Here is a 25,275-nt window from a genome sequence, read left to right as displayed (position 1 = left end):
GCCTCCAGCTACCAAGCAGTCTTCCCAATTGGGCAAAGGCCCCTTTGGTCAGAAATGCTGGGAAGAGAATCCAGGAAGGCACAACTAGAGCTTGGCTCCATAGCTTTTTCCCTTTTGTCCACCTGCCTAGCGGCAGATAGAGGAAAAAAGGTAGAAAAGCTGGCTTTCATGGTTTCTCTCATGCCTCTAGCTCAAGAAAATGATCAACAGCAGGGAATCATAGCCAAAGAAAGCCAGAGTCACATTTCCAAGGCTTCTGTCTAAATCCCTCCAGGAAAGCAGTAGCTCCAAAGTCTTTTCTCAAGTTATTCAACTTGTAATGAGAAAGGCAGGCTGTGGGAGGAAGGATTTATAACCACACTCCTGTGGATTGAGGTATCAGAAGTGGAGGTGTTTCCTCTGAGTGGAATGGGGACGGAGTAGAAAGGTGCCTCTGTAGGAAACAGGTACCTTACATAGGATGTGTCAGTTGTCTATTCTAAAGCAATAAAAAGCAAGTGACTTCTGGAAAAGGGTAATAGCGTGCAGACAATGCACTTTTCATTCCTTTAGTGAAGTTAGATTATTAAATGGTGAAGCTCATGCTTTGAGAACAAACACTAAAAAAAGTGAAAAGAAATCTTAAGTATATGTGAAACAGAGAAGCAAATTTCCATTAATCTCTTGGAATGAATTAGAATCTCAAATCTCATTGTTTTACTGGGATGCTACTGCCCAGTAAAGGATCCCGTGATCTATGTCCCCAGATAAAGAGAGAACAAAACACGCTCACGCATGCAAGCAGGCACATGTGTGCACGCACACACACCCCTCATCCCGGAAGCCAGCACACAAAGGGCATGCATGCTCACACACATACTCGGGACAAAGTACAGATTGATAGAAGAAAAGTGGCAGAGGCTCCCAACAGGGCAGATAATTACAATCAAAGCATCAACTCACAGACTCTGAGGAGATTTTCTTCAAAAGCTCAGCCCCTGGGGTTCCAACGAGTCTTAAAATGAGCTTCAACTGATCAATATCTAATGGTGGACTATAAAGGAAAATGTTGGGACAAAATAAAAATGAAAAACAAACGATACAAACAAAACAAAACAAAAACAAACAAAACATCCCAAGAACAAAAATTAAAAACCCCAAACCTAGCTAACATGGTGAATTCATCTAGGTCAAGGCATCTGTAGGATGGTCACTTCAAGCAGGACATGCTCCTCCTGTACAAAGATTCAAAATGCTACCACACACATATCCCATTTATGTGCATCTGTCACATATCATCAGTAAAGTGAAACAACTTTAGCTGGCTTCTTAGCTGCCAAAGACAGCAGATGAAAATACAAAAGCTTCACTCAGTCCATATGCTCAGTCTACACCTCCTGACCTTCCACCAAAGCAGCAGTAGCCAGTCAAGCAAAGAGCACTGGTAGTCAGAAGGCCACAAATAAGAAAAAAGCAGCAGAGCGTAGTAACTGGAAGTGTACAAGGCTATCTGTGAATGTTCCCCTAAGGCTTGACCTAAAGAGCTTGTAATATCACAGAGGGAGGCCTGCCTAGATCCCAAAGCCTGAACAGCTGAGCGTGCCCTCTCGCAAACCTCTCCCTCTTACACGGGCTTCTGAAGGTAGAGAAGTGTGAGTGAGAGTCGGCCAGCAGAGGGCACTCTCCCTCTGCATGTTCTTTCAGGAGCACCACAATAAAGCAAAACATAGGAGGCTTAGACCTTACAAATGCAAAATGGATACAGAATGCTTAACAAACTCCACACATCCCAAAGGCTCTAAATAACAGGCCACAATGCCCAAACCTTTATTCCGATAGCCAATACTTCAACTCAGAATGTATTTTTGTCTATTAACCAGAAGACAAAATAATTCCCATGTGTTCTAATTGCTTTTAGTGCTAACCTAAAAAGGGAAGTTAAAAAGAGAGAAAAAATGTTATAAAATAGTTTATGCACTATACCGATACTCGGGGGGGGGGAAGGATGACTGTCTTCTGACCCCTGTCAGGTTTTTCACTATAATCCTTCAGGTCTCAACTTCAACTTCACCTCCTAGGAGAGGCCTCCCCCAACACTGTACACACATAACACCCCGCTCCCTTATTCTCTCTCTCAGCACCACGCTTGATAACATCATAGTGCTTTATCACAAGCTAGAATTACTTTGCTTATTGTCTGTTACCTCGCCTCATCTGTATCTCTAGGAGGGCAGGTGCCACTCTGCCTGTTCATCACTTATCCCCAGTGCTTAGCCTAGTATCTGGTAAATGGCGCTCAAAAGATTAATATTTGAGGAAAACGTAGAACAGGATGAAGAGAACAGATTTTTGCTTATGATTAGATATATAAAGGCAATACAGCATAGTTTAAAAATAATGCCTTCTGCAAGCCGTAGTTGCCTAAGTTATAGGAATTACTTATACAATATGACTGGCATCTTGCCTTTCTTTTTTTTTTTCAGATATGAAACTGGCTTAAGTGGAAGAAAATTCTAGACAGGAGTCAGCAAATACCAGCCACTGCCAATTTTATAAATAAAGTTTTATTAGAACATAGCCATGCCCATTAATTTATGTACTGTCTATAGCTGCTTTCCCAACAAGCAGAGTTACAACAGAAACCGTGATTAAAGCCTAAAATATTTACTACCTGGTCCTTTAAGAAAAGGTGTGAACTCCATCCAAGTTGTTTAACTTGTGTTCTATAGAAAACAAAGATAAATTAGAAACAAGTCCACTCACATAAGTTATTTGTAAGAATAGTAGCGAATTTTGTCATCTGCAAATGACAAAATCAGTATCCTGAAAGTTAAAATTTTAATACTGGTTTCTTAGTTCAAGATAGTGACAAGAAAAAAAAAATTTAAAGCATGTTTATGGGGACAGAGCAGGAGTGGGAATAGGATGGATACTATTTTCATCTAAAATAACCAGATTACATTATAATAGAAATCAGTAAAAGTCCTCTTTGCTCACTTAAAATGACTCAATTTATAAAAATTTAGTTCCCTCACACCCACTCTCTTCCAGATCATATTTAACTGGGTAGTTACCACAAAATAAAGTATATCACATATGAGAAAAACTAGACTACTTCAACTCTCTAACAGGTGGATTTATAACATATGTATCAAAACTAATCGGTAAAAGTTGTTGAGACTCGGTACTCTTAAGAGACTTTTTTCCTGACTACTGAAAATTAGAGTCAAGTTTTATACTCCAAGAAAGACAAAAGACTCTCTGAGCTGTGACTTTCTCAACTGCCCTAACTGCACCCCAACCTATCTAAAGAACACGCAACTCTCACTAGCCAGGGGCTTACAACAGGCTGCGGACTCCTTGTCTTTCTCCCCGCGCCCATATCCAATCATCTCAGGCCTATAAAGAATCAAGCCCTAATTCCCAGCCTCACATTCACAGCCCTCCATGATTTGACATCAAGCTGCTTTTCTGACTCTGCCTCAAATTTTTATTCCTAATGCACTCAATGCTTCGGCTCACACCAAATATTCCAGACACTTCTAAGCTTTCAAGTTCTTATTTATGCAAATCACAAACGGGAATACCTTTCTTCTCCCCTCCTACTAAGCCTTTTTTCTCTCTTCCTATTTACCCTTCGAAGTCCTGCTCAAACAAGAACTCTTCCATGAAGTCTTCCTGGATATCTTGAGTTCAAATTAATTCTCTACTTTTTTTTCAATAACTTATTTATACCTCTATTACAGTGTTTTTTATCATTCTATCTTATTTATAATCAGAGGTAGACACTTGTTCAAGTAACCCCTATAACTCATTGAGTCTGATCATTCTGGTTTTAAGGACAGGTACCATCTTATCCCTAGCACCTTCCACGTAGTAGCTTGAAAAGACTAGTAGTTGTAATATGCTTTTCAATTCAGCTCCATCCCTCCACCTTGCCCTCAAAACCCAGAATAACTATACTCTATGGAAAACCACATAATATGAAATAAAAATCTACTTAGTAGCTAAAAGCATTTGCATGAAGGAAATCAAAGCATGCAAATCACCACAGGTTCTCCAAAAGCTGGCAAATCCACTGAAATACAGGCCAGTCCTCCAACAGTACTAGCTACCTTAAGACCACTACAATCTGTCCCGGCAGTTAAGACCAGAAGGACCTTCAAGTAGCTAGATAAGCAGAACAAAGCAAAATTTACCATATCATGACAATTAGTTTCCACAGCGAGCCATCCTTCACAATAAGTTTAACCTCTTTATCCTCTTAGGTAGAAGATACTTTTACTATTAGTTTAAAATGTTTTCATTGTAATGATCATAATGTCAAAATTTAAATCATAAATCTTCTGAACTGTTCTAAAACAAAGGAAAGGACAACTTAAGTCTAAGGTTACTCTTTAGACCAAGTCCTCTTTAATAGAAGCAAAAGGCAGTCAGGCTGAACAGGCAAGGAAAAAAAAACAAGGGTAATGGGATAATTAGAGGGAAAGTAAAAGAGGGATATTCTAGTCACTCCTAAGTGCTCTAGCCAACTCCTAGACCACCTCCACAGACCAGAGAGTCGAAGATGAATAAAGGACCAGTTGCAGGACCTACCTGCCTATGAGCAGCAGTTTTCAATGAAAAAAATCCACACACAGGCAAAGCAGAACACTGACAGCCATGATGGATGAGAATGGGATTTAGCCCACTTCTTTCTCTTCCAGGCTGTCAAAATAGTCATTTTCACTCTCACACAAAGAAAATTTCTTAAGGTTCCCTCGGTTTGTGAACAAATCTGGGAATTCTGCCTTCTCTGGGAAAATATATTTTCAAGTTACGGAAGAAAGGGCAAATAATCTAATAAGATATTTTTCTTCTTCAACATTTATTAGGGCACTTGCTTTTAGTGTCTAAAGTAAGACTGCTTTTTAAACATGAGAGAGAATATTTGTACCCGTGACTGAAAGTGAGCAGCAGATGTGACAAGAAGGGTCTTCCAGAAACTTTAGCTCTATTGTCAGTTTTATCTCACAATCTGGGTGGTATGAACATAGGTGTCCATTGTATTATTCTTTGCCTTGTAGTATGTCTCAAATATTCATGACATGTTTGAAAAAGATCAAAAGAAGAAATGAATAAAAGTAGAACTAAGGAGCAAATGTAATATGCTAAGAAAATTCATATGGAGCAGGGTAGCAGCTGGTAGCAAGTGGACTGTAACTCAGCAGCCCCATCATCCCCTAGTTCATGTCTCAAGAGAACCACTTCTATTAAAAAGAGGGACGTTTTAAAAAGCACAAAGTAAATGTACTTGATCATGCAGGAAAGAAAAACAATAGCAAGCCAAGACTGTGCTCTCTGGTAGAAAAAACAGTAACTGACACATAACAGGGCTATGAAACTCACTTTCTCTCTTCTTAAAGTTGCAGAATGTTAAGCAACAGTAATAACATTTTCTAACTGGCTCACTCATTTCAAAATCAATAGTATTTGAAATAAGTTAGTACTATACCTGAAGAGATATTCTGTGTCCTTTCTCCCTTCTAATATAAAGTTCTGTCAGCTGTGTCCACTTGATATACCTAGTCAACTAGGCTTAGAAGTGAGGGCTTCATTCTTTAAAAAAATAACAATACTATTATTAAGCCAGATGGAAGAGTTATGCAAAGTCACAAACAAGAATAATTTATAATTAGCTTTAAAACAAAAATCAGTATGTCTTTTATCTTTAAAGGAACTCCAGGGATTATTAACAACCAATACCAAAAGAATCTCTCAAGCAGACTAATCAAAAACCCGAGAAAAAGGTAGAACAGGAAGACAACTTGCAGAGATCTAAAAATGGGCAATCCAATCCATAACACTAGCCACAGGTAATTAAATTTAAATGTAATCTAAAGGCCTGATGAGGTGGCTCACACCTGTAGTCCCACCGACTCAGGAGGTTGAGGCAGGAAAATCACTTAACACTGGAGCTGGAGGTTGCAGTGAGCTATGATGACGCCACTGCACTCCAGCCTGGGCAACATAGCAAGACCTTGACTCAAAAAAACAACAACAAAAAACTAATCTAAATAAAATTTTAATGACATTTAAAATTCAGATAAAACCACCAGAAAACTATTTGAATAAAAGGGAACTTCCCCAACACGATAAAGAGCATTTATGAAAAAACAACAGATAACATCATACTCAATGCAAAGAGACTGAAAGTGTTCCCTCTAAGACAGGAAGAAGACAAGAATCCCCACTTTCACTGCTGCTATTCAGCACTATACTGGAAGTTCTAGACAGAACCACTGGACAAGAGAAAGAAATAAAAGCATCTAAATTGGAAAGAAAAAATAAAACTATATTTGCAGATGACATGATCCTACATATGGAAAATCCCAAAGAATCCACAAGAAAGCTTGTAGAGCTAATAAATAAAGTGGACAAATTTGCAGGGTGCAAGATCAACAAATAAAAATTAGTTGTGCATTTCTATACCAACAATGAACACACCAAAATGAAATTAAGAAAGCAATTCCATTTACAATAGCAGCTACGAGAATAAAATACCTAGGAATAAATATCACCAAGGAGGTGAAAGACTGGACAACTGACAACTATAAATCACTGCTGAAAGAAATTAAAAACCTAAACAAATGGAAAGAGATTTTATATCTTGTGTTCATGGAGAGGATGACTTGGTATTATTAAGATGTCAACATACTCAAAGTGATCTAAAAATCTGACACAATCCCTACCAAAATTTCAACAGCCTTTTTTGCAGAAGTGGAAATGTCAATCATCAAATTCATATGGAATTACAAGGGACCCCAAGTAGCCAAAACAATCTTGAAAGAGAAGAACAAAGTTGGGGGACTCACATTTCCCGATTTCAAAACTTACTATAAAGCTACAGTAATCAAAACAGTGTGGCACTGCCATAAGGACAGATATATAAACCAATGGAACAGAACTGAGAGTCCAGAATTAAACCCATCCATTTATTGCTAATTATATACAACAGATTTCTAAGAAACAGAAAGTAAATAAAACAAAAAACAAAGGAGAATTAAGAGGGTACCAAGTTCATTCAATGGGGGAAAGAATAGTCTCTTCAACTTATGGTGTTGACACAAATGGATTTCCACATGCAAAGAGTGAAGTTGGAACCCTACCTCATATCATATATAAAAGTTAATTCAAAATGGATCAAAGACCTAACTCTTTGCTTAACACTCTTGTACTCCTGGGAGTTGTAAAACTCTTAGTAGAAAACACAGGGGTAAATCTGCATGGCCTTGAATTTAGCAATATATTCTCAGCTATGACACCAAAAGCATGAGAAACAAAAGAAAAAACCCAGATAAATTGGAACGTCATCAAAATTAAAAATTTTTGTGTATCAAAGGACTGTATTATTAAGAAAAAAAGACAACACACAGAACAAGTTAAAATACTTAACAAATTACGTATCTGATACAGGTCTGGTATCCAAGACATATAAAGAACTCCTACCATTCAACAACAAAAAGACAACCCAATTAAGAATACGCAAAAGACTTGAATAGACATTTCTCCAAAGAAGATATACAAAGGGCCAATCAGCATATGAAAAGATGCTCAACATCATTAGTCATGAGAGAAATGCAAATCAAAACCACTATGAGATACCACTTCATACCTACTAGGATGGCTATAATAATACAAAGGAAAGAACTAAGTGTTGACAAAAATGTGGAAAAACTGGAACCCTCATACATCACTGGTAGGCATGTAAAATGGTGCAGCTACTATGGAAAACAGTTTGGCAGCTCTTCAAAAAGCTAAACATGGAATTATTATATGATCCAACAATCCCCTCCTAGGTATATACCCAAAAGTATCAAAAGCAGGAACTCAAACAGATACTTGTATACCAATGTTCACTGCAACATTATTCACAACAGCCAAAAGGTGGAAACAACCCAACTGTCCACCAACAGATGAATGGATAAACAAAATGTGATATAGACATACAATGGAATAGTATCCAGCCACAAAAAGAATGAAGTTCTGATACATGCTACAATGTGATGAACCTTGAAAACATTAATACTAACTGAAACAATCCAGACACAAAAGGACAAATATAGTATGATTCCACTTAGATGAAATAGAAAGAATAGAAGTTCAGAGGAGAGGAGAATGGGAAGTTACTGTTTAATAGGTTGAGAGTTTCTGTCCGTGGTGATGAAAAATTTTGGAAATAGAAAGTGGTGATGATTGTACAACACTGAATGTAATTAATGCCACTGAACTGCATACTTAAAAATAGTTAAAATGATAAATTTTATGTTACATGTATTTTATGACAATAAAAAAATTAAAATGGTATTAATAAATTTTATGTTTTTCATGAAATGTTTTTCAATTCAGTTTCTAAGTTATACTAGCTACAGATATAAAACCAGCTAGATACACTAGCACAGATATAAAACATCTGCAAAGTATTCTAGTAGATAGTTCTTATTTAGAAGCTAAAGCCACCAATTCCAAACGGAAAGTGATTAATTCAAATAAAGAATACCCTTTACGGGCTGCCTCAGCAATCAGTTCCATTTAAAAGTCACAAATGAGTAGTAGCTGCATGCCCTTCAGGCCAAAGGAAGAGGGTATGGGGCCAGCACATTCTCCAAAGGTTTTAAAAAGAGGAATTCTAGAAATTAGAGGAATAGTAAAGAATAGAATATTCAAAAGAAACTGTGGCCTAAGGGACAGTTTTGGATCTATCTTCTCTGGTTCTTGGTTTCCTCATCTATAAAACAGAGAATTCAACCAGATGCTTTCTAATTCTTAACTTTCTGATTTCATTGGTACCTTTAAAAAAATGAGGAAAGACTGTTAACTAAATAACTTTCAGGGTCAGCCATGGTTAAAACTCTAGTTGTATTCAACACTGGCTGTACACCAGAATCACCTGGAGACTTAAAAATATACCAAAGCCTGTGCTCTGACCCACACCAACAAAGCTGAGTCTTTAGAGTGGTGTCCAGGCATCTAGTTTTTAAAAGCTTCCCAAAGTGATTCTGACACATAATGAGGGTTACAAACCACTATGCTACAACATGAGTGATTGTACAGTTCAGGCAAAAAAAACCACCAAAAAACAATGGGGAACACTTCCCTCTTTTCTTCCTGCCAGGCAACCAAAGGTACATCTATACAGACAGGCACTGACAAGAGGAAGGTTAAGTATTTTACAAATATAAATCCTTTGCATTTGGTTTTTACAATCCAGGAGAACATCTTTTCTAAAAAAAGAGCCAAACAGAAAAGAAACAGTGCATTACTAAAATCAAAATTTTAAAATGAATTCTCATATATTACTAATAAAAAATGAATCCCCTATTAAAATGTTTAAATGCTAGGTTGCTTATCTAAAGTACACAGCAGAAAAAGAGATAAGCACAAAGGGAAGATTTCCTGCAGGCTGAAGCAGTCTAAAGGATCATGCCATCAAGGGTAGACAGCTATCTGAGATGGAACCATGAGGACACTAAACCTACGCTGCTTTGAAAACTTTCTACCACTAGCCTGCCAAGGAGATTTATCCTTTACTACCTGTGACAGAATTTAAAAAAAAAAAAAAAATAACCATTACTGATTCATAGGTAGACAATAAAGGGGGAGGGTAAAGTGGGAAACTGTCTCCCAAAGGCCATTATTAAAGGTGATGGCTAATATTTACTGGTAGGCTCCAATCTCAGTACTTTCAAGATATTATCTTGCTGAATTCTCACAATAACCTTATGAGGTATACACTATTATTATCATTTCATAGTTAAGGAAACTGAAACACAGATGTTACAAACTTGCTCAGCCAAGCACAGTGGCTCACACCTGTAACGCTGGCACTCTGGGAGGCCAGGAGTTCAAGACCAGCCTGAGGAAGACTGAGACTGTGTCTTTACAAAAAATAGAAAAAAATTAGCCAGGTGTGGTGGCGCATACCTGTTGTCCCAGTTACTCAGGAGGCTGAGGCAGGAGGATTGCCTGAGGCTAGGAGTTTGAGCTTATAGTGAGCTATGATGAGGCCACTGCATTTCAGCCTGGGCAACAGAGCAAGATCTCGCCTGATGAAGAAAGGAAAGGAAAGGGAAGGGGAAGGGGAAAGGGGAAAGGGAAAAGGAGAGGGGAGAGGGGAGAGGGGAGAGGAGGGAGGTGGTAGGAGAGAGGGGGGAGGAAGGAAACTTGCTCAAAGTTACACACCTGGAAGTAAAGGAGCTAAGATCTAAACCCAGAAAGTCTGATCCCAGAGTATGTGCTCTTAACCAGTGGGCTATATTGTCTGTCTCTCTCTGCTACTTTGTGTATCTATGGAGACATGAGTGTCTGTGACTGACTGACTGATAGCTGGAGATGCAGATAACAAGAAGAGGAAGGGGAGGGAGAACAGAGAACAGTACCAGGATAGCATCTGCTCCAGAGGGAAAATCGAAGATGGGACTCTGAGATCTGTACCTGAAGAAAGGGGGAATCATAAATTTTCCCTAATTCTCTTAACTGGGTCTGTAATATATATGCCAAATTTCTAAGAAACAGATAAAAGGTGAATGAAAGGACAAAGGAGAAATGCTAGGTATTAAACAAACTTAAAATCCAGAGATAGGGAGTAATAAAATGAACTAAGTATAGAGAGACTGAACTCAGTATCAATCCAGCAATATTCAGGGAGAAACAAACAGCTTTACCTAAGAGATGTTTTTCAGTTCACAAGGCAAGTACATTCACTCTAGCAAAAGACAGAATACACGGATAGATAGCATGAACATCACAGTCACCGTAAAAGTATATCCCAAACTATAAGCAAGTGAACTGACATTCTGGCTTATAAACTCAATGAGTTTGTTTAGGTGAGGGGCTAAAACTGTGTTTAGATCTCTAAGCATGATAGAACAGAAGTATATCTAAAAGCCCAACCAAAGCCATTCAAAGGCTAGTCAGCTGAATTCTATAAAAATCCCCCAAACTAATTCTAGACACAATAATTTAACATTCCTTCTCACCTAAAACATGTTCCCCAAGTGGAACTGATGAGAGTTCTAACAAACCACAATTGATGACATTATTATTAAGCTATGAGACAAGCATACAGCAGATAGGAAAGGGGCTAAAATACAGGGGTTATGATAAACCATAAACTAGACAGTGAGTCTCGGAGTAAAGTCAGGTTTGGCTGCAATCAAGGATAAAGTTGTGCCGGAAAAAAAAGGTACATGACAGGGTGACCTTATCACTTCTTGCTTTTACCAGTTGCTGTTAAACAACAAACATAACAAGAGTGAGCAGTTACATCATTACAAGGACCAAACATAGCCTTTTTAATACATAAAACAAACGTAACGGCAAGATGCCCTTGATTTATAAATGGGTATCTTGTGCTCATTAAGTGTTTGTACAAGTAGACTAAACGTGTCATTGGGATCTGGAGCTTCTCATGGGTATGCTTGGGTCTCAGAAGTGCTGTGAGAAGATTAATGTAACAAGGGACTCACTGCAAAAAGATGACAGATGAAAGAGTTAAAGTGTTTTTCAGCTTATGAGGAATTTTTCCAACTCACAAAAGTAAACTGAAGCCACTTTCTTGGCAAGGCAAGATACTCAGCAAAAAGAAAGACCTCATAATGCACATCTGATCTATCAAAGCAAGTAACTGGGAGCCTTCCCTAGAGATAAGTAAAGGTAGTATACATCCATGGACACTGGAATACAAATAAGAAACAAGAATCCAAAACTTGTTAAAGGATACGGTCTGTACCAGGAAACAATGTTCTTCCAGTCAACAGCTCCGCCATTATGCATCCCACTGACCAAATATCAACTGGCAAAATTAAAGAGAAATAAAAGTACATGGAATGTCACTATTATTGTACTTGGCCACAAATGGAACCATAACAAGGGGTGAAATAGTCAAATGAATATTTAAGTCATCTGCAGCTCAACAATCACACTCATTTTTATAAAAATAAGGAAGCCCTTCAATCCCCTAAAAGGCTGTTCATAGGTGGGATAAGTCAAAACACAAATTAAGAAAAATAAGCTGTTTAAAAAGGGGCAAAAGTTTCTTATTGGTAGAATGGTGGATTATATCCAAGTAATATTTTGAGGGGTTAAGATTATGAATCCATTGTCTTCAGGTAGAAGTACTCGGAGAATATGTTGAAAATCTAAATAAATAAAAATACAACTGCTAAATCACAAAGTTTAAAAGCTATGTATAAAAATTCCACTTACCCATCTGAGCAAGAGAAATATTTTCTATCTGTAGGCTCTAAAAGGATCATTGAGGGAAGAAAAGATATTTCCTCCCACTCCCACCATGTCTACTTCTGAGAATCCCAAATACATCCAGCATGGTATTAATAAGGTCCTAAATAGCCAAAGCAAGCAATACCTGTCTGGTTGTAATGCATCCAGTTCAGCATGATCTCAGGTGCCCTGTACCACCTAGTGGCCACGTAGCCTGTCATTTCATCATCTGTATGCCGAGCCAGTCCAAAGTCCAGGATCTAAGGGAGAGAAGAGAAATCAGGCACTGGAACAACCTGCTAAGACTTAGAAAGCAGGCAGGAAAAAAGCTCCATTGCCTTAAAAAGGAGAACAATATAGTACTTTCATAAACAGATTTCCTGGTCCATGCATAGAATACATGGTAAACACACAACAAGAACTTTAAAACTACAAAAAGTAAAACAAAAAAGCCCCTCCTAGGTATTTAATCAAGAGCAATGAAAACTATGTCCACACAAAGGTTTGCAAATGAATATTCATAGCAGCTTTACATAGCCTCAAACCCGAACTGAAGCAAATGTCCATCAACAGATAAACAAATTCTGGTATATTCATAAAAGAAAATACTACTACTCAGCAATAAAAAGGAAGAAACTATTGATACACAATACAAATGAAAAACATTATACTAAACAAAAACCAGACACAAAAAATATACATTGTATGATTCCATTTATATGAAACTCCAGAAGAGAGAAATCTAATCTAGAGTGTCAGAAGCAGATTGGCAGTTGCCTGGAGTCAGAATTAGGGGTGGAGGGGTAGGGATTGACTAGGACCAGGCGTAGGGAACTGCTTGAAGTGAAGGAAATGTTCTTTATCATAAATGTGGTGGTTACATAGATGTAAATTACGTTTTTTTTTTTAAGTTGAGTAAAAAGAATGAAATTAAACAAAAAATGTTCCAGAGCTTCTTGCTCTTTATAGACAATTAGTTCACTTATCTTTTATTTGAATTATTTTGAGTGAGCTGGTTTCTGCCATTTTTCCTCTTAAGAATCTATTTAATCTACTAATTACCTCTTCAGGATTGCTTATTTGATATTCAGACTATAATTTTCTTTTTACTGTGATTAATATATTAATTTTCTAATTTTATTTTTAAATGAAAACAAGACAACTGATGCCACTTTCAGTGTCACTCAGCTTACTCAGAAATAGCTTAAATTTCAAAGTCTGATATTCCTAAGGACAATGTGAATTTTCAGACAAAAAGTCATAGCTTATAAATATAAATCTATTCCCTATAAAGTTTGGCTGATTAGTCAAACATGTAATCTCAGGGTGAAGCAAACAATTACTACTGTCTCTTCATTTTACCTTCAGCTCACAGTCTTCGTTCACAGCTAGATTACTAGGTTTTAGGTCCTAGGAAGCAAACACAGAGAAGACAGGATCAACCTTATGATGCATGATGATTCCCTCCCTACAGTTAATAATGAGGATCCAGACATAATAGTAAGATTTCATCCAGCCAGCAACAGACAATCTCCATCCTATATGCAGTATCTAGTCCAAATTAGCCTTAAATAGAATAAACTATACATCTTCTTTCTTTAATCAGTCTAAATATACAACAAAGTTGCAATCAATCAATATTTCAATGGCTAAAGCAAGTCTACATTATTAGGATCTTGGCTAAATGCCATTCTTCCACCTCCCTGCCGTTTCCCCAAAATAATTTAACCAAAGTCATGATACACATACCCTGTGAATTATGTCAGCTGAATGTATATACTGTGAAAGAGAAAAAAGCCAGTTAAACGAAAGTTGTTTCCAACCTCCCACTATCATATTATACATTTGTTGTATATTTTCATCAATCAGTAAGAACTGCTAGTGTTAACAGTGGGAATAGAATCAGAACAAGTAACTGTCGGGATTCTGCACATTTACCATAACTATAATTTCCACAGCCATTGACTCCCCTCACTTGAGATTTGAATCTATTTTCTTGTTGGCACTCAGTAAGGACTCAAAGCTGCTAAACATCTAAGATGATTTAATTTTAAAACACTGTTTATCTGCCCCTCCCACAAATAAATTAGCCTTCCTTAAGGATTTTTTAAAAATCTCAACATTACACTGATCAGGTTTCAGATTATATCAGAAATTACTAATTTTTAGATGTAATAGTGGAGAGTCCTCATCTCTCAGATTTGCATACTAACGTAACTATGGGCGGTAATGATATGATGCCTAGACTTGCTTTAAAATAATGCAGGGCTTGGGAAATCAAAAGAAACATGATTGGCCACATGCTGGTAATTGTGGTCACTAAGTAAACATGATGGTTTATTGTACTATGATCTTTACCTGTGATTTTGTGTTTGAATTTTCTGTAAGTAGTTTGCTTGTTTGTTCTAAGTCCTTTTAAAAGGGTGGGGAGGGAAAGGGAGAATTTATTTCTCAAAATATTAGTGGTATTGTCTGTACCTTTAGACCTCGGAGAATTTGGTAGATAAGGAACTGAACATGGTCATCGGTAAGCTTCTGACATTTCACAATGTTGTTCAGATCTGCCCCCATGAGATGGGTCACCAGATACCTAGAAATTAATGAAAAGTTATTCAATAATTCAGAATCCCTAAAAAACCTCTTATCTTCATAAGACTTTCAAAGTTTTTAAAGGAAAGGCCACCTAGTAAATACCACAATGATGGCTAAAAGCTCAACTACTCATTTGTGGGGCTGGGGACACCTCATTTTCAACGTTATCCTAACTTTACTACCTGCCATCTGTTCTAAAAATTTCTACACTCATTCTTACTTGATATACCTTTTCTCAGGTTTGCTCAAGAAAAAAAGAAAACAAAAAAGCAAAGATGGAGATTAGAAAGACGTATGTGTCATTATTAGTTTTCTTTAAAATGTTATTCTTGCATGAGAAATATACAGCATAACTTAGTGCATGGCCATAATAAAGTATGTTGTATTTTTAAATCCACCATTGTATTTTCACCTCATTATTAATATAAACCTTCCACAGTGTAGGTTCTAAAATAGGAGTATCTTTAGATTTTCAAACTGTAATTCTTCATTTTTAAGAATGACTGGTAAAAGAATATTGTTCTTTGACAATATTCCTGCATTTACCTTAAAGGAAGGAGGGACATGTTTTATCTCTACGCAAGATGAGGCATTCCAGAACTTCTCCTCATGGGTGTGGTGCTGGCTATTAATCTCATCCTTACATGCTAAGATTAGGGGAGGATTACATTCCAGTCCAACAGGTTCAACACAGATATTCTAGATAGAATGCCTTAACCCAACTCATTACTGTACTACACAGCCATGGAAACATAAAAACTAGATCAGTATTAAAGAGGTTGAATTTTTTAAAATTAGGGTAGATTTCATCTACTAAGAATCATTCCCATTCTTGAGGCTGAGTATCAGTTAAGCTATAAAGAAAGCTGATTTCATTTCATTCCTATTTTTATTTTTTATAAATTTGGGGAAAAGCAGACCAGTAAATTTAGATCTATTATTAAAGTACTATATGAATAAATGTGGCTTTTCTTTACACACACACACACACACACACACGCACGCACAAGCACACACACACCAAGCCATCACACTATATTTGTTACTTTCTTTCCTCCAAAAGGAATTAAATTTTTTTCATCTATCACAATTTCCATGTAAGGCTGCCATGATCAGTTCTCAATTTCTGAAGACCAATAGGGCTTAGCCTCATTGTAACCGTTAAGTAAGCTTTTGGCACTTTATATTTTTAAAACTTGCATGTTTATGTTGCCTTGAGGAAAGGGTGGACTCTAAATGTAATTTAAAGAGTAAATTAGACTTTTCGTAAAGGTAGTTGGGATGTCAGAGATGTTCCAGTGTCAATATAACATAATCAGAGGCAGGGAGTTCTTATTCTGCGCCATGCACTGCAGTAAGCAGTTCACTATGTTCACGTCTCATATACTCTTCCCAACAACTCTGTAAGTTTCCCATTTCATTGATGAGGAAACAGACAGAACAAGGATAAGTAATCTGCTCAAGGCCAAAAGGAGTAGTAATGTCAGGAGTTGAATCTAAAACTGTTTGATCTCAGAGACTAAGATCTTAATCATAGCACATATTGTGTCCAAAAACTCTTCCAGTTGACACATAATTTACATAAAGAGAATGACCTTTTAAAAAAAGTTTTATAAATGACACAATCATCAGGGAAGCATTATCTCTGATAATTTCCTTAAATTCTCAATATTGTATTTGTTATCAAAGTTAATCCTGAACTAATGAAGAACTTTTTTTGCTGTCAAGAGCATAACAATATCCTGTCCTCATCATAGTCACCATATTTTTTAACACCAAAGTGGCACATAAGCTGAGGAAGAGAGAATCCAATTTCAGTCTTTTAAGACTGCTTTGTAAATAATTATATTTTATGACATTGGATAATAAAAGAGTTATTCTTTCAACTTTTCTAAATAATTTTAAGGAGAAGAAGTAAACATAATTTGTCTTGAAATAAAACCTAAAAGTCCTAATATGTCTGAGCTAGTTCACAAAGGCATTAGTCAATAGTACTAATGAAACCATAGCAATTTCAAGTACAACTGTTGTGTTTTAATGGTTACCAGTACCAAAGCAAGCATCATTAAAAACTACTGCCTGTTTATGGAAGACACACCAACTTCTAAAAATAGAAGAAATCTTAAAAAATCTTACACAGGCAGAAGACAACTGATGGCACAGCCTAAGGAAAAGAGTGTGCTTTTAGTCAGAATATTCCACCACTGTGTAATTCCTCTCAAATCCCTTCCCCATCAGAGGTCACATCCATTTTATCACTAAAATTTCCAGAATTAGAGTGAGACTGCCAAAACATTATTTAAGTATATAAGATTTAATTAATCTATAGAGTAATAACTATCAAGCATTGCTACTAGGCTACAATGAGACGGACTGAAAAGGCATTATGTATGCCGAAGTGTCTTGCAGGTACTAACCTAATCACCGTATGTTGTTTCCATGAGGCCCAAAAACCCATTTATGAGCACTAATTGTCAAATTCTTACTCCCATATAGGAAGATTTCCAAAATAAATCTTGCAACAGGGGACAAAAGCAAGCATCACTAAAAATTATTGCCTGTTTATGGAAGACACACCAACTTCTAAAAATAGTGAAAAGGATGGGGGTTGGGAACATAGATAAGCAAATTTTTCAAATAAGTCAATTCCCAAAGGGGCATTAATGGAGAGTCACAGAATTTCTACTGTGTTTCTGCGAAGCAATATTTAATTACATTTTAGTAAAGACACACATAATATTGTCAATATACATAATGCCTAAAATAAGGGAGATTTGACATGAGTACAGTTGGAAAGCTATCTAGTTCTCCCATCTTTAAAAAGAAATTAAGTCAGTCAAACTTTATTAGACTAAAGGCTGAAAAGATAATTTCATGGTCTGATACAAATCTCTTTCACTTTTCTTGTGAAGGTAAATTTAATCAAAATGGAAAGAGCATAAATCAATCACATTTCTCAAAGTAACTGTTGTAAGTAAAATGTACTATACTGGCAAGAAGGCAGAACTCTGCAATAAGTGGTTTTCAGTACTCTAGACAGCACCCCATTCTAGAGCTTCATTTATTAAGAACTTCTTGGATAACACCCAACTGTCAAGACACTCCCCCCCCAACTTCCTGCTTCTTAAAGCATTAAGACAATCAGAAAGAACCCATGTAGAAAAAAATTTCTTCTATACCTATAGATTAGCATCTCTACTACTATCAGCCCTATTCAAAGCAATTATCAAAAGGCAAAGAGTATTTCTTCCATATTTAAACAGGGTATTTAAAACAATCACAGGGATTGACGATTTGTAACCAATTTGTAACCACAAGCTTCTGCAGCTTATCCAGTGATCCTTGGGACGTATTACAGACTATTCTCAACACAGGAGACAGAGTGATTCTTTAAAAGTAAAAATCAGAGCATGTCACTCCTTTCCTCAAAAGGCTCCTTATTTCACTCAGAGTAAAATATAAAAATCCTTTCAATGGCCAATAAAACCCTATATAATCCAGTGCCCTGGCCCCAATTATTGCTCTGACTTTATCGTCTACTACTCTCTCTCCCCTGCTCTTACTCAGCTCCACAATGGCCTCACTGCTCTAGTTCCAATACAGCATGCAGTCCTTCCACCTCAGGACCTTTGTACTGACTGTTCCTTCTGCCCGTAATGCTCCTCCTTTAGATATCCGTGGTCTAATTCCTCTATTCCTTCAAATTTTTGCTCAAAATTTATCTTCTCAATGAGGCCTATCCTTACCACTCCATTTAAAATTCCATCTCCCCTACCCTTGTACTCCTACTTCTTCTTCCCTTGTTGTACCTTTTCTTTTCATCTCTAGCATTATTGCCTGCTAATATACTATATAGTTTCCTTTTTTGTATGTTCATTGTTTATTGTTATCTACCTGTACAGTGTTCATGGACGACAGGGCTAGTTTTTAGTTCCCTATGGTATTTAAAATACTTAGAACAGTGTGTGACAGACAGTGGGCACTCATTGCTGAATTGAACTGAATGACTCAGGACAACTCATGTAGCACTACTGGTAAGACAAGGCAAGGGCACACTGTATTGAAATATGCATGCCAAAGATCTTACCTAGTAAGCAGGCAGACTGTTCTAATGTAAGGGGTAGAAGAAGGATTCAGCAGCCACGCAGGCAGCTTAGCAAGCTTATTTCACAATAAACTATTGCCACTTGAAGCAAAGATTACTAAAAGGTGCCCTCAGCATTACTTGTATCAACCAAACTAGACTCAGCATTTTACCATGTGGTCTACATTACAGGATGAAAACAAAAAATTAGTCAAGAGAGAAAGCACAGAACATGCTATCAAACAACTCATCAACCAGTTATATACAGCGATAGTACAAGGTCATTCTACCACTCCATCAACAAATATTTATTGTTGGGCACAGGGGACGCTGTGGAACAGACAGATGCAGCACTTAGATGAGAGCAAGGCATATGTGAATATATAATCACAACAGAGCATGATCAGAGGGGGATACCAGCGTGCTGGAGAACACACAGGGTAGGGCCCCAGCACAGACTTAAGAAGGAACGAATTAGGGATTGCTTAAAGCACTCAAACTCTAAGCTAGGCCTTGAAGCTTCTTTACCTTTTCTAATCAGATGATCTGAGAAAAAGGTGGCATCTTATCATGTCAGACAAAAACTAAATGGTGTTTTCTTAAATGATGTGTAATGTACTTAGATTTCAAATGTGAGTCTGTGAAGACATCTACAAGGAGCTTCACCACCCACCCATCCCCATTTCAGCAGACCTCTCTGATAAGAAAATAAATTATAAACATAAATGTTAATACAGTTAACTCATTCATCTTTCTCCAAGACTGTGTCTCCTCCCGTATTCCCTATCTTGAGCACTCATCCTAGTTTCAAAGAACAGAAATACTTCTGTAAGCCCAAACTGGGCTGGGTATTTCTTTCAGTGATGCTGGAAGGCATTATTTCCAAGCAGATGATGTTTATTAACTAAATTAGGAAAACAACCCTACACATACACACACCAAAAAAACGAGAATTCATTAATGTACTATTTTTATCCACATATAAAAGAAGAATCAATGGTTATCTATCCATTTAACACTTTCCATTCCATATAAACCTCTTTTCTATACGCTTTATATATTTTCTTCATTCTTTGACCATCTGCAATAAATAACCTCCACGTCCCATCCCTATCTGTTTCTTTGGACACAGTTATTACCTTCTTTAGAGGCTTTCTTCCACTAAGCTTCTCCAGTATTCTGAGTTCACTCGGCACCCTGTATGTTGTCTAGACATTATAGATTTGACTCAGTTCTTTAGTTATTTTGGGTAAGCATTTATGTTTTCTCTCTTTAATAAGACCATATGCAACTGGAAGACAGAGGCAGGCCTTTAGCTTTGGCATCTTACATAGGACCTAACACAGTATTTACTCAGCAAGAAGGATTAGCAGACTTTCAAATAATAATCATAGCCTTGGATCAAGAAAAATGTGATGAGAAACAGATTTAGAGTCAAAATACCTGGGAGAGATGCAATTTTATGTGTGATATTATACAATTAAGTTCACCTCTCTTTACTTCAGTTTCCTCATCTGAAAATTAGAGATAATAATATCTATTCCACAGGGTCATTGTGTTAAATGAGAAAATTTATGTGAAAGTCCTTTGTACATTGTAAAATGCTACCAAAAAAAGAAATGAAGTTAGTATTATAGAGCTGCCCACCCACATTTTTTTTTTTTAGTTTCAATCACATGCATAAGGCCATATTTTTAAACAAAGGATGTGGTTGTAACGTTGGCAAGAATTCAAACCAAAAGAAAATTAAAGTCAGATATTAATAATGAGAAGCATCATTACATAAATTTAAGTTCCTGGAAAAGTCTTAAATTCTTTTCAGATTTTCAACTAGTATGCTCATCTAAAACACTGCCTAAAAGTGTAAGGATCCAGGAGAAAAACTGCCTCTGATAAAACAAAATCTTTTTCTCACACATTATGGAATGTGTTTGGATGGGGAGAAAGGGAAAGACAGTTGTAAATATGTCCATCCCACATAAAAGGAAAACCTTTCATCCTTTTTCCAATCCCACCTCAGTGTCCAATACTCTTTGAACTCTTCTCTCTGGCAACCACCTATTAAGGCTTAGCTTCTAAAGTCCCAAATGACCTAGTTCCTCCCCATTCCAGCTTCATCCTTTGCCATACACACCTCTATTCACACCAACCACACCACCTCTGCCCTCAGCTCTCTCTCAGCCCCTGGATGAACTTGCATTTTCTCCACTTTCCCAACTCACACTCATCCTTCAAGCGCTGCGTGTACACATCTCTTTTTATGCAAAGCCTTCTCTGAAGACGCCCCACGTCTGGGTTAGGTGGCCATTCTATGTGGTATTTTAGCACTATGTACCTGCCCTATCATCGCAAGTCTTATGTTCACCTGTTTAACAAACAACTGACTCCACATTACTATCCTAAGTACTAACAACTTAGCAAAGAAGAAGACAAACTTTGTGCTATAATAGAGCTTACAAATAAAGGGAGAAGACGGACAATAACAAATACATGATGGTAAAATTTGCTAAGAACAAAGCAGGGTATGGAGCAGAGAGTGGCAGTGGGGGTACTATTTCCCTTATGGGGCTAAACGGAAAAGAGCTTCTGATGAGAAAAGCCTTGAGTGGAGCCCTGAAGGAAATGAAGAGGCCAGTCACGTGGGTATGTGGGGAAAGTGTTCCAGGTCAATCATCAGAAACCAGTGCAAAGGTCAGATTGGGAAAGTGGCTGTTTGTATTCAAGGAAGAACAAGAGGCCAGAGCAATGGACTGGGATGAAAAGAGAGTGTGAAAAAGGGCTGGGTGAGGCTGGACGAGACAGTGCACAGGACCAAATCATGCAGGACCTCTCAGATCTTACCACGCTGTATTTTGTTTGATCATTTAAATTGTTCTTCTCTGCCATTAAGAGTCTCAACCCAACAATCAGGGATCATGTTTATCGTATTTATTGTTGTATTCCTCAGAGACTAGTACTGTGCCTAGCACAGGGTGGAGATTCATTTTATTGAACAAAGTCAGGTTAAAAGTAAATCCAGAAATTCTCTTTACCAATTCAGTGTCTTCAGCTCCTTTTATGTTGAAATAAAAGGTGAAACTTAGTTAAACAATCACTGTTAGTAAATGGAAGGCTAAGCTAGCTGATCATTTGCCCACTGGCTTTCATTAAAACAAAGGCTGCTGACTGACCCTGTTGCAGGTCTCCCGCTAGATCACAGTAGAATCCAAAACCCCACTTCCATGTCCATCTTCAAGAATGAAGCAGAGTTAAGTAATTCAGTGTAAGAAACCCAGCATGGGAAGTTGTAAAATAAAGGAAAAAGTGTCAGAAGACTAATTTCGACTTAACCCAGAACAATTCAGTTTCCTGAAATTTGAGGAAATAGTTCCCAGGAAGGGTTCAAAAATTCCTCATTGCGCACAAAGCTTGATCAGAGAACCACTATAGTTAAGAAAAGGCAATACCATAGTAGCACTAAGTTGCAGCTTGCTCTGGGGTTAGGTTCAAATACTGGCTATTTAAGACTTTTGCATTTCTATTTGTAACTAAATATTTGCAGCAGACATATGCACACATATGCAACATACTTACCATTGGGTTACAACTGCCTACAGTATTCAGTACAGTAACCTGCTGTACAGGTTTGTAGCCTAGGAGCAATAGGCTGTACCACGTAGCCTAGGTATGTAGTAGGATATACCATTTAGGTTTGTGGAAGTACACTCTATGATATTAGCACAATGACAAAATTGCCTACTGAAACACTTCTCAGAAGGTATCCCGGTCATTAAGCAATGCATGACTGTATATGATAAATGAAAAGTGTTAATGAAACACAAAGGCACATGGCTTGTAAACAGTTGCCTTAAAATAAACTAATTAATTGCACAAATATGCATAACACACGATTAAATGTCATCTGTAAATCTGAAAAATAGAGATTTTGCTAATTACCATGAAAAATTCATGTTCAAAATTACAGCATGCTCTAATCATGGCAGCCTATAAAAAAACACCCTAGCCTTCACCACGTTTGGTTTGGCCAGAAGAACGGGTTTTTTGTTTGTTTTGTTTTAATGTGAATTTGAATGCTTTTAGGAGGTGCAGATATGTTTTACCACAGACTCCGCCACTCCCAGTTGTATAACACTGAACTTCATTTATGCTACTTGTGTGACTCTGCAGGTATTTAAATTTGCAAACCCTGCAATTGCAGGTGAAGATGTTAGTCTCTCACGCATATTCCAAAATGAATTTGGAAAACACTGAAATAACTATAGTCCTGAACATGTGCTGATTTTTTCAGTAACACACACATCACAAAAAAGCAAACAATGAAACATTTTCCTAAGAGCATACTTAGGTTCATCACTCTGTTTACTGAGACTTTCTATGAAGTCAACTACCTCAATTTTCATCATTTTACAGGAAGTTGACTTGCCCTACAGTGGTAAAGTGACTTATCCAAGGTCATACAACCAATCGATAACTTGGATACAAAAGTGTCTTGGATTTGTTTCCCCCAACCAGATTGTGATTTCATCAAAGAGAAGGCTAGTGTTTCTAATTATTCTGAGCCTGTTCTAATACTCTGCTGGGTGTTCTGTACTCAGTAAGTAGTCAACAAATAGTACTGAGATTGGCTTCCAAGAGATGAACTCAGTTCTTATTTATTAAAAATTAAACCAGCTAGAGTTAAGTAGAAAGAACAGATTCCTGCTCAACAGCCACTGTATTTGTAGAATGAATGAATGAATGAAGAAATAAATGCAACTTTAGTTCTGTGGGTAGACTTGTAGTTGGTGAGTCCTCATATGAATGAAGATGCCAAAGGCACTACAATCAATAACACTTGACCTTTTAAACAGACACTAGCCTTCATTAAGGCATTTTTCACATTGGAAAAATAGGTTTGTAATCCAGTTCCAGAACTCCCAATTAAGCCAAAATACAGCATTTGCCCAAGTTGGCAAATCATCATTTCTTTTGTTAAAGAAATCCATCTTCATTATACCCAAAGTTTTGGGATATAGCTCAGACTTTACTCAAACGTTTTCCAAAGTAATTCACAAATAAGTTATTTCGGCATTTCTTCTACATTTAGGAAGAAATGGCTTTGTGTGTCAAAAACCATCATTCTGCAATATTCTCTTTTCCAAGCACAGCCTACAGTAAGGCTCAACAACTTACAATACACATGCCCCTGGGTAGCATCCAGTAATCTACAAGCCTCCACATTCTAGTACCAAGTAGGAATGCAGGAAGCACAGTTGTTCTTAGCTATTGCCTATTTTTTTCCTTTGCTTGTTTCTTGTTTCTTAAAACTTTCATTAGCAAGATCAAGGTTAATGTGGCCAAGGAGTTCTTGTACTTGGACCAAATCTCCTCTCCCAACTTCCACTCTCAGCCATACCATGTTTCAACTAAATTCACATGGTAGGGAAAGTCTCTGCTACCTTTCTCCGTCTCTTTCTGTTTAAGTTTCTTCATTTATTTCTTCCCTCCCCTTTCCTTTAGGCAGAACATACAAACTCAAACATATCCCCATGAGTGTTCTATGAGAAAGCAGCAAATGGTGTTTGCCCTCAGCACAGGATAAGGGTAACAGAAACTAAACCCAGGATAAGGGTGGGGAGGAACTGGTTAGGTACAGCACTGGGGACAATGGGGAGTGGAGGTGGAGGTTAAGGAAGAACACCCACGGTATACAGAGCCATTCTGTCTTTCATAATAGCAACCCTTTCCACTTGGAATGACAAAACTTCAACAGGACCAAATGTATAACTCTGTATTTACAGTGCTCTTTCTCTTTTATGCTATAGTGTATCTGTGAATTAGGAGGGGGGGGAGCTATGTTAATTAGGTATTAGAAAAGCTACTACAGCAGAGGGCTCATACATGCACAGAAACACCTGCTGGAATATGTCTTGCACTCACACATGTGCAACCTGGACATGTGAAGGCATTAGTGACCCATGGGGAACGATCCCAGTGGGATCATGAGCCAGTGGATAAATGCTTCCCATCCAGGGTGCATTCTGTACAGCTTCTTAGATCTCAGCAGCTTTCAGTCCAGTTGCCCACAGTGGAGACCAACTCAGTAACAAACGCTTGTAGTAGTTTTCTCTCCTTCCCCATTTCATTTTCCCTAGCCCCCCACTGCTGGTTCCTAAAAATCCCGGGCTAAAACAATAGAGGTGGTCACAAAGCTGTGAGAAGAAGCCTTTCTCAACATATAGGGCTTACCCTTGTCCTAGTGCAAAAATCTAATACTTCAAGGATAAGCATGTAGTTCTAGTATCATTTCCCAGAAGCATGGGGTGGAGAAGAAAACCATAGTCAAAACTCTCTCTACTCTCTTCCCCATGGAACTCTTG

The 25,275-nt window shown here is 37.4% G+C and overlaps 1 protein-coding gene and 1 long non-coding RNA gene across 4 annotated transcripts in view; both read right to left on the bottom strand.

Moving 5' to 3' along the window:
- Positions 1-25,275, bottom strand: part of MAPK14 (mitogen-activated protein kinase 14) — a 72,856-nt gene that overhangs the window by 14,027 nt on the left and 33,554 nt on the right. For 2 of the 3 annotated variants that reach the window (XM_045543597.1, XM_045543598.1), the window contains 6 exons: positions 14,719-14,830; positions 13,990-14,019; positions 13,603-13,650; positions 12,386-12,500; positions 11,741-11,812; positions 943-1,022 (listed from right to left, as the gene is read on the bottom strand). In XM_045543597.1, coding sequence (XP_045399553.1) covers positions 943-1,022; positions 11,741-11,812; positions 12,386-12,500; positions 13,603-13,650; positions 13,990-14,019; positions 14,719-14,830 — 457 coding nt within the window. The remainder of the gene's footprint in view (positions 1-942; positions 1,023-11,740; positions 11,813-12,385; positions 12,501-13,602; positions 13,651-13,989; positions 14,020-14,718; positions 14,831-25,275) is intronic. The other variant, XM_045543596.1, reaches the window with a different exon arrangement.
- LOC123632870 lies at positions 1,022-2,667 on the bottom strand. The gene is made up of 3 exons (XR_006733492.1): positions 2,651-2,667; positions 1,143-1,214; positions 1,022-1,033 (listed from the first exon to the last, which is right to left on the bottom strand). It is a non-coding gene; the product is annotated as an uncharacterized LOC123632870 (long non-coding RNA).

Source organism: Lemur catta, chromosome 2 (assembly GCF_020740605.2).
Source record: "Lemur catta isolate mLemCat1 chromosome 2, mLemCat1.pri, whole genome shotgun sequence".
NCBI lineage: Eukaryota > Metazoa > Chordata > Mammalia > Primates > Lemuridae > Lemur > Lemur catta.
The sequence above is the reverse complement of the archived record's forward strand: the minus strand, read 5'-3'. Positions and strand labels throughout refer to the sequence as shown.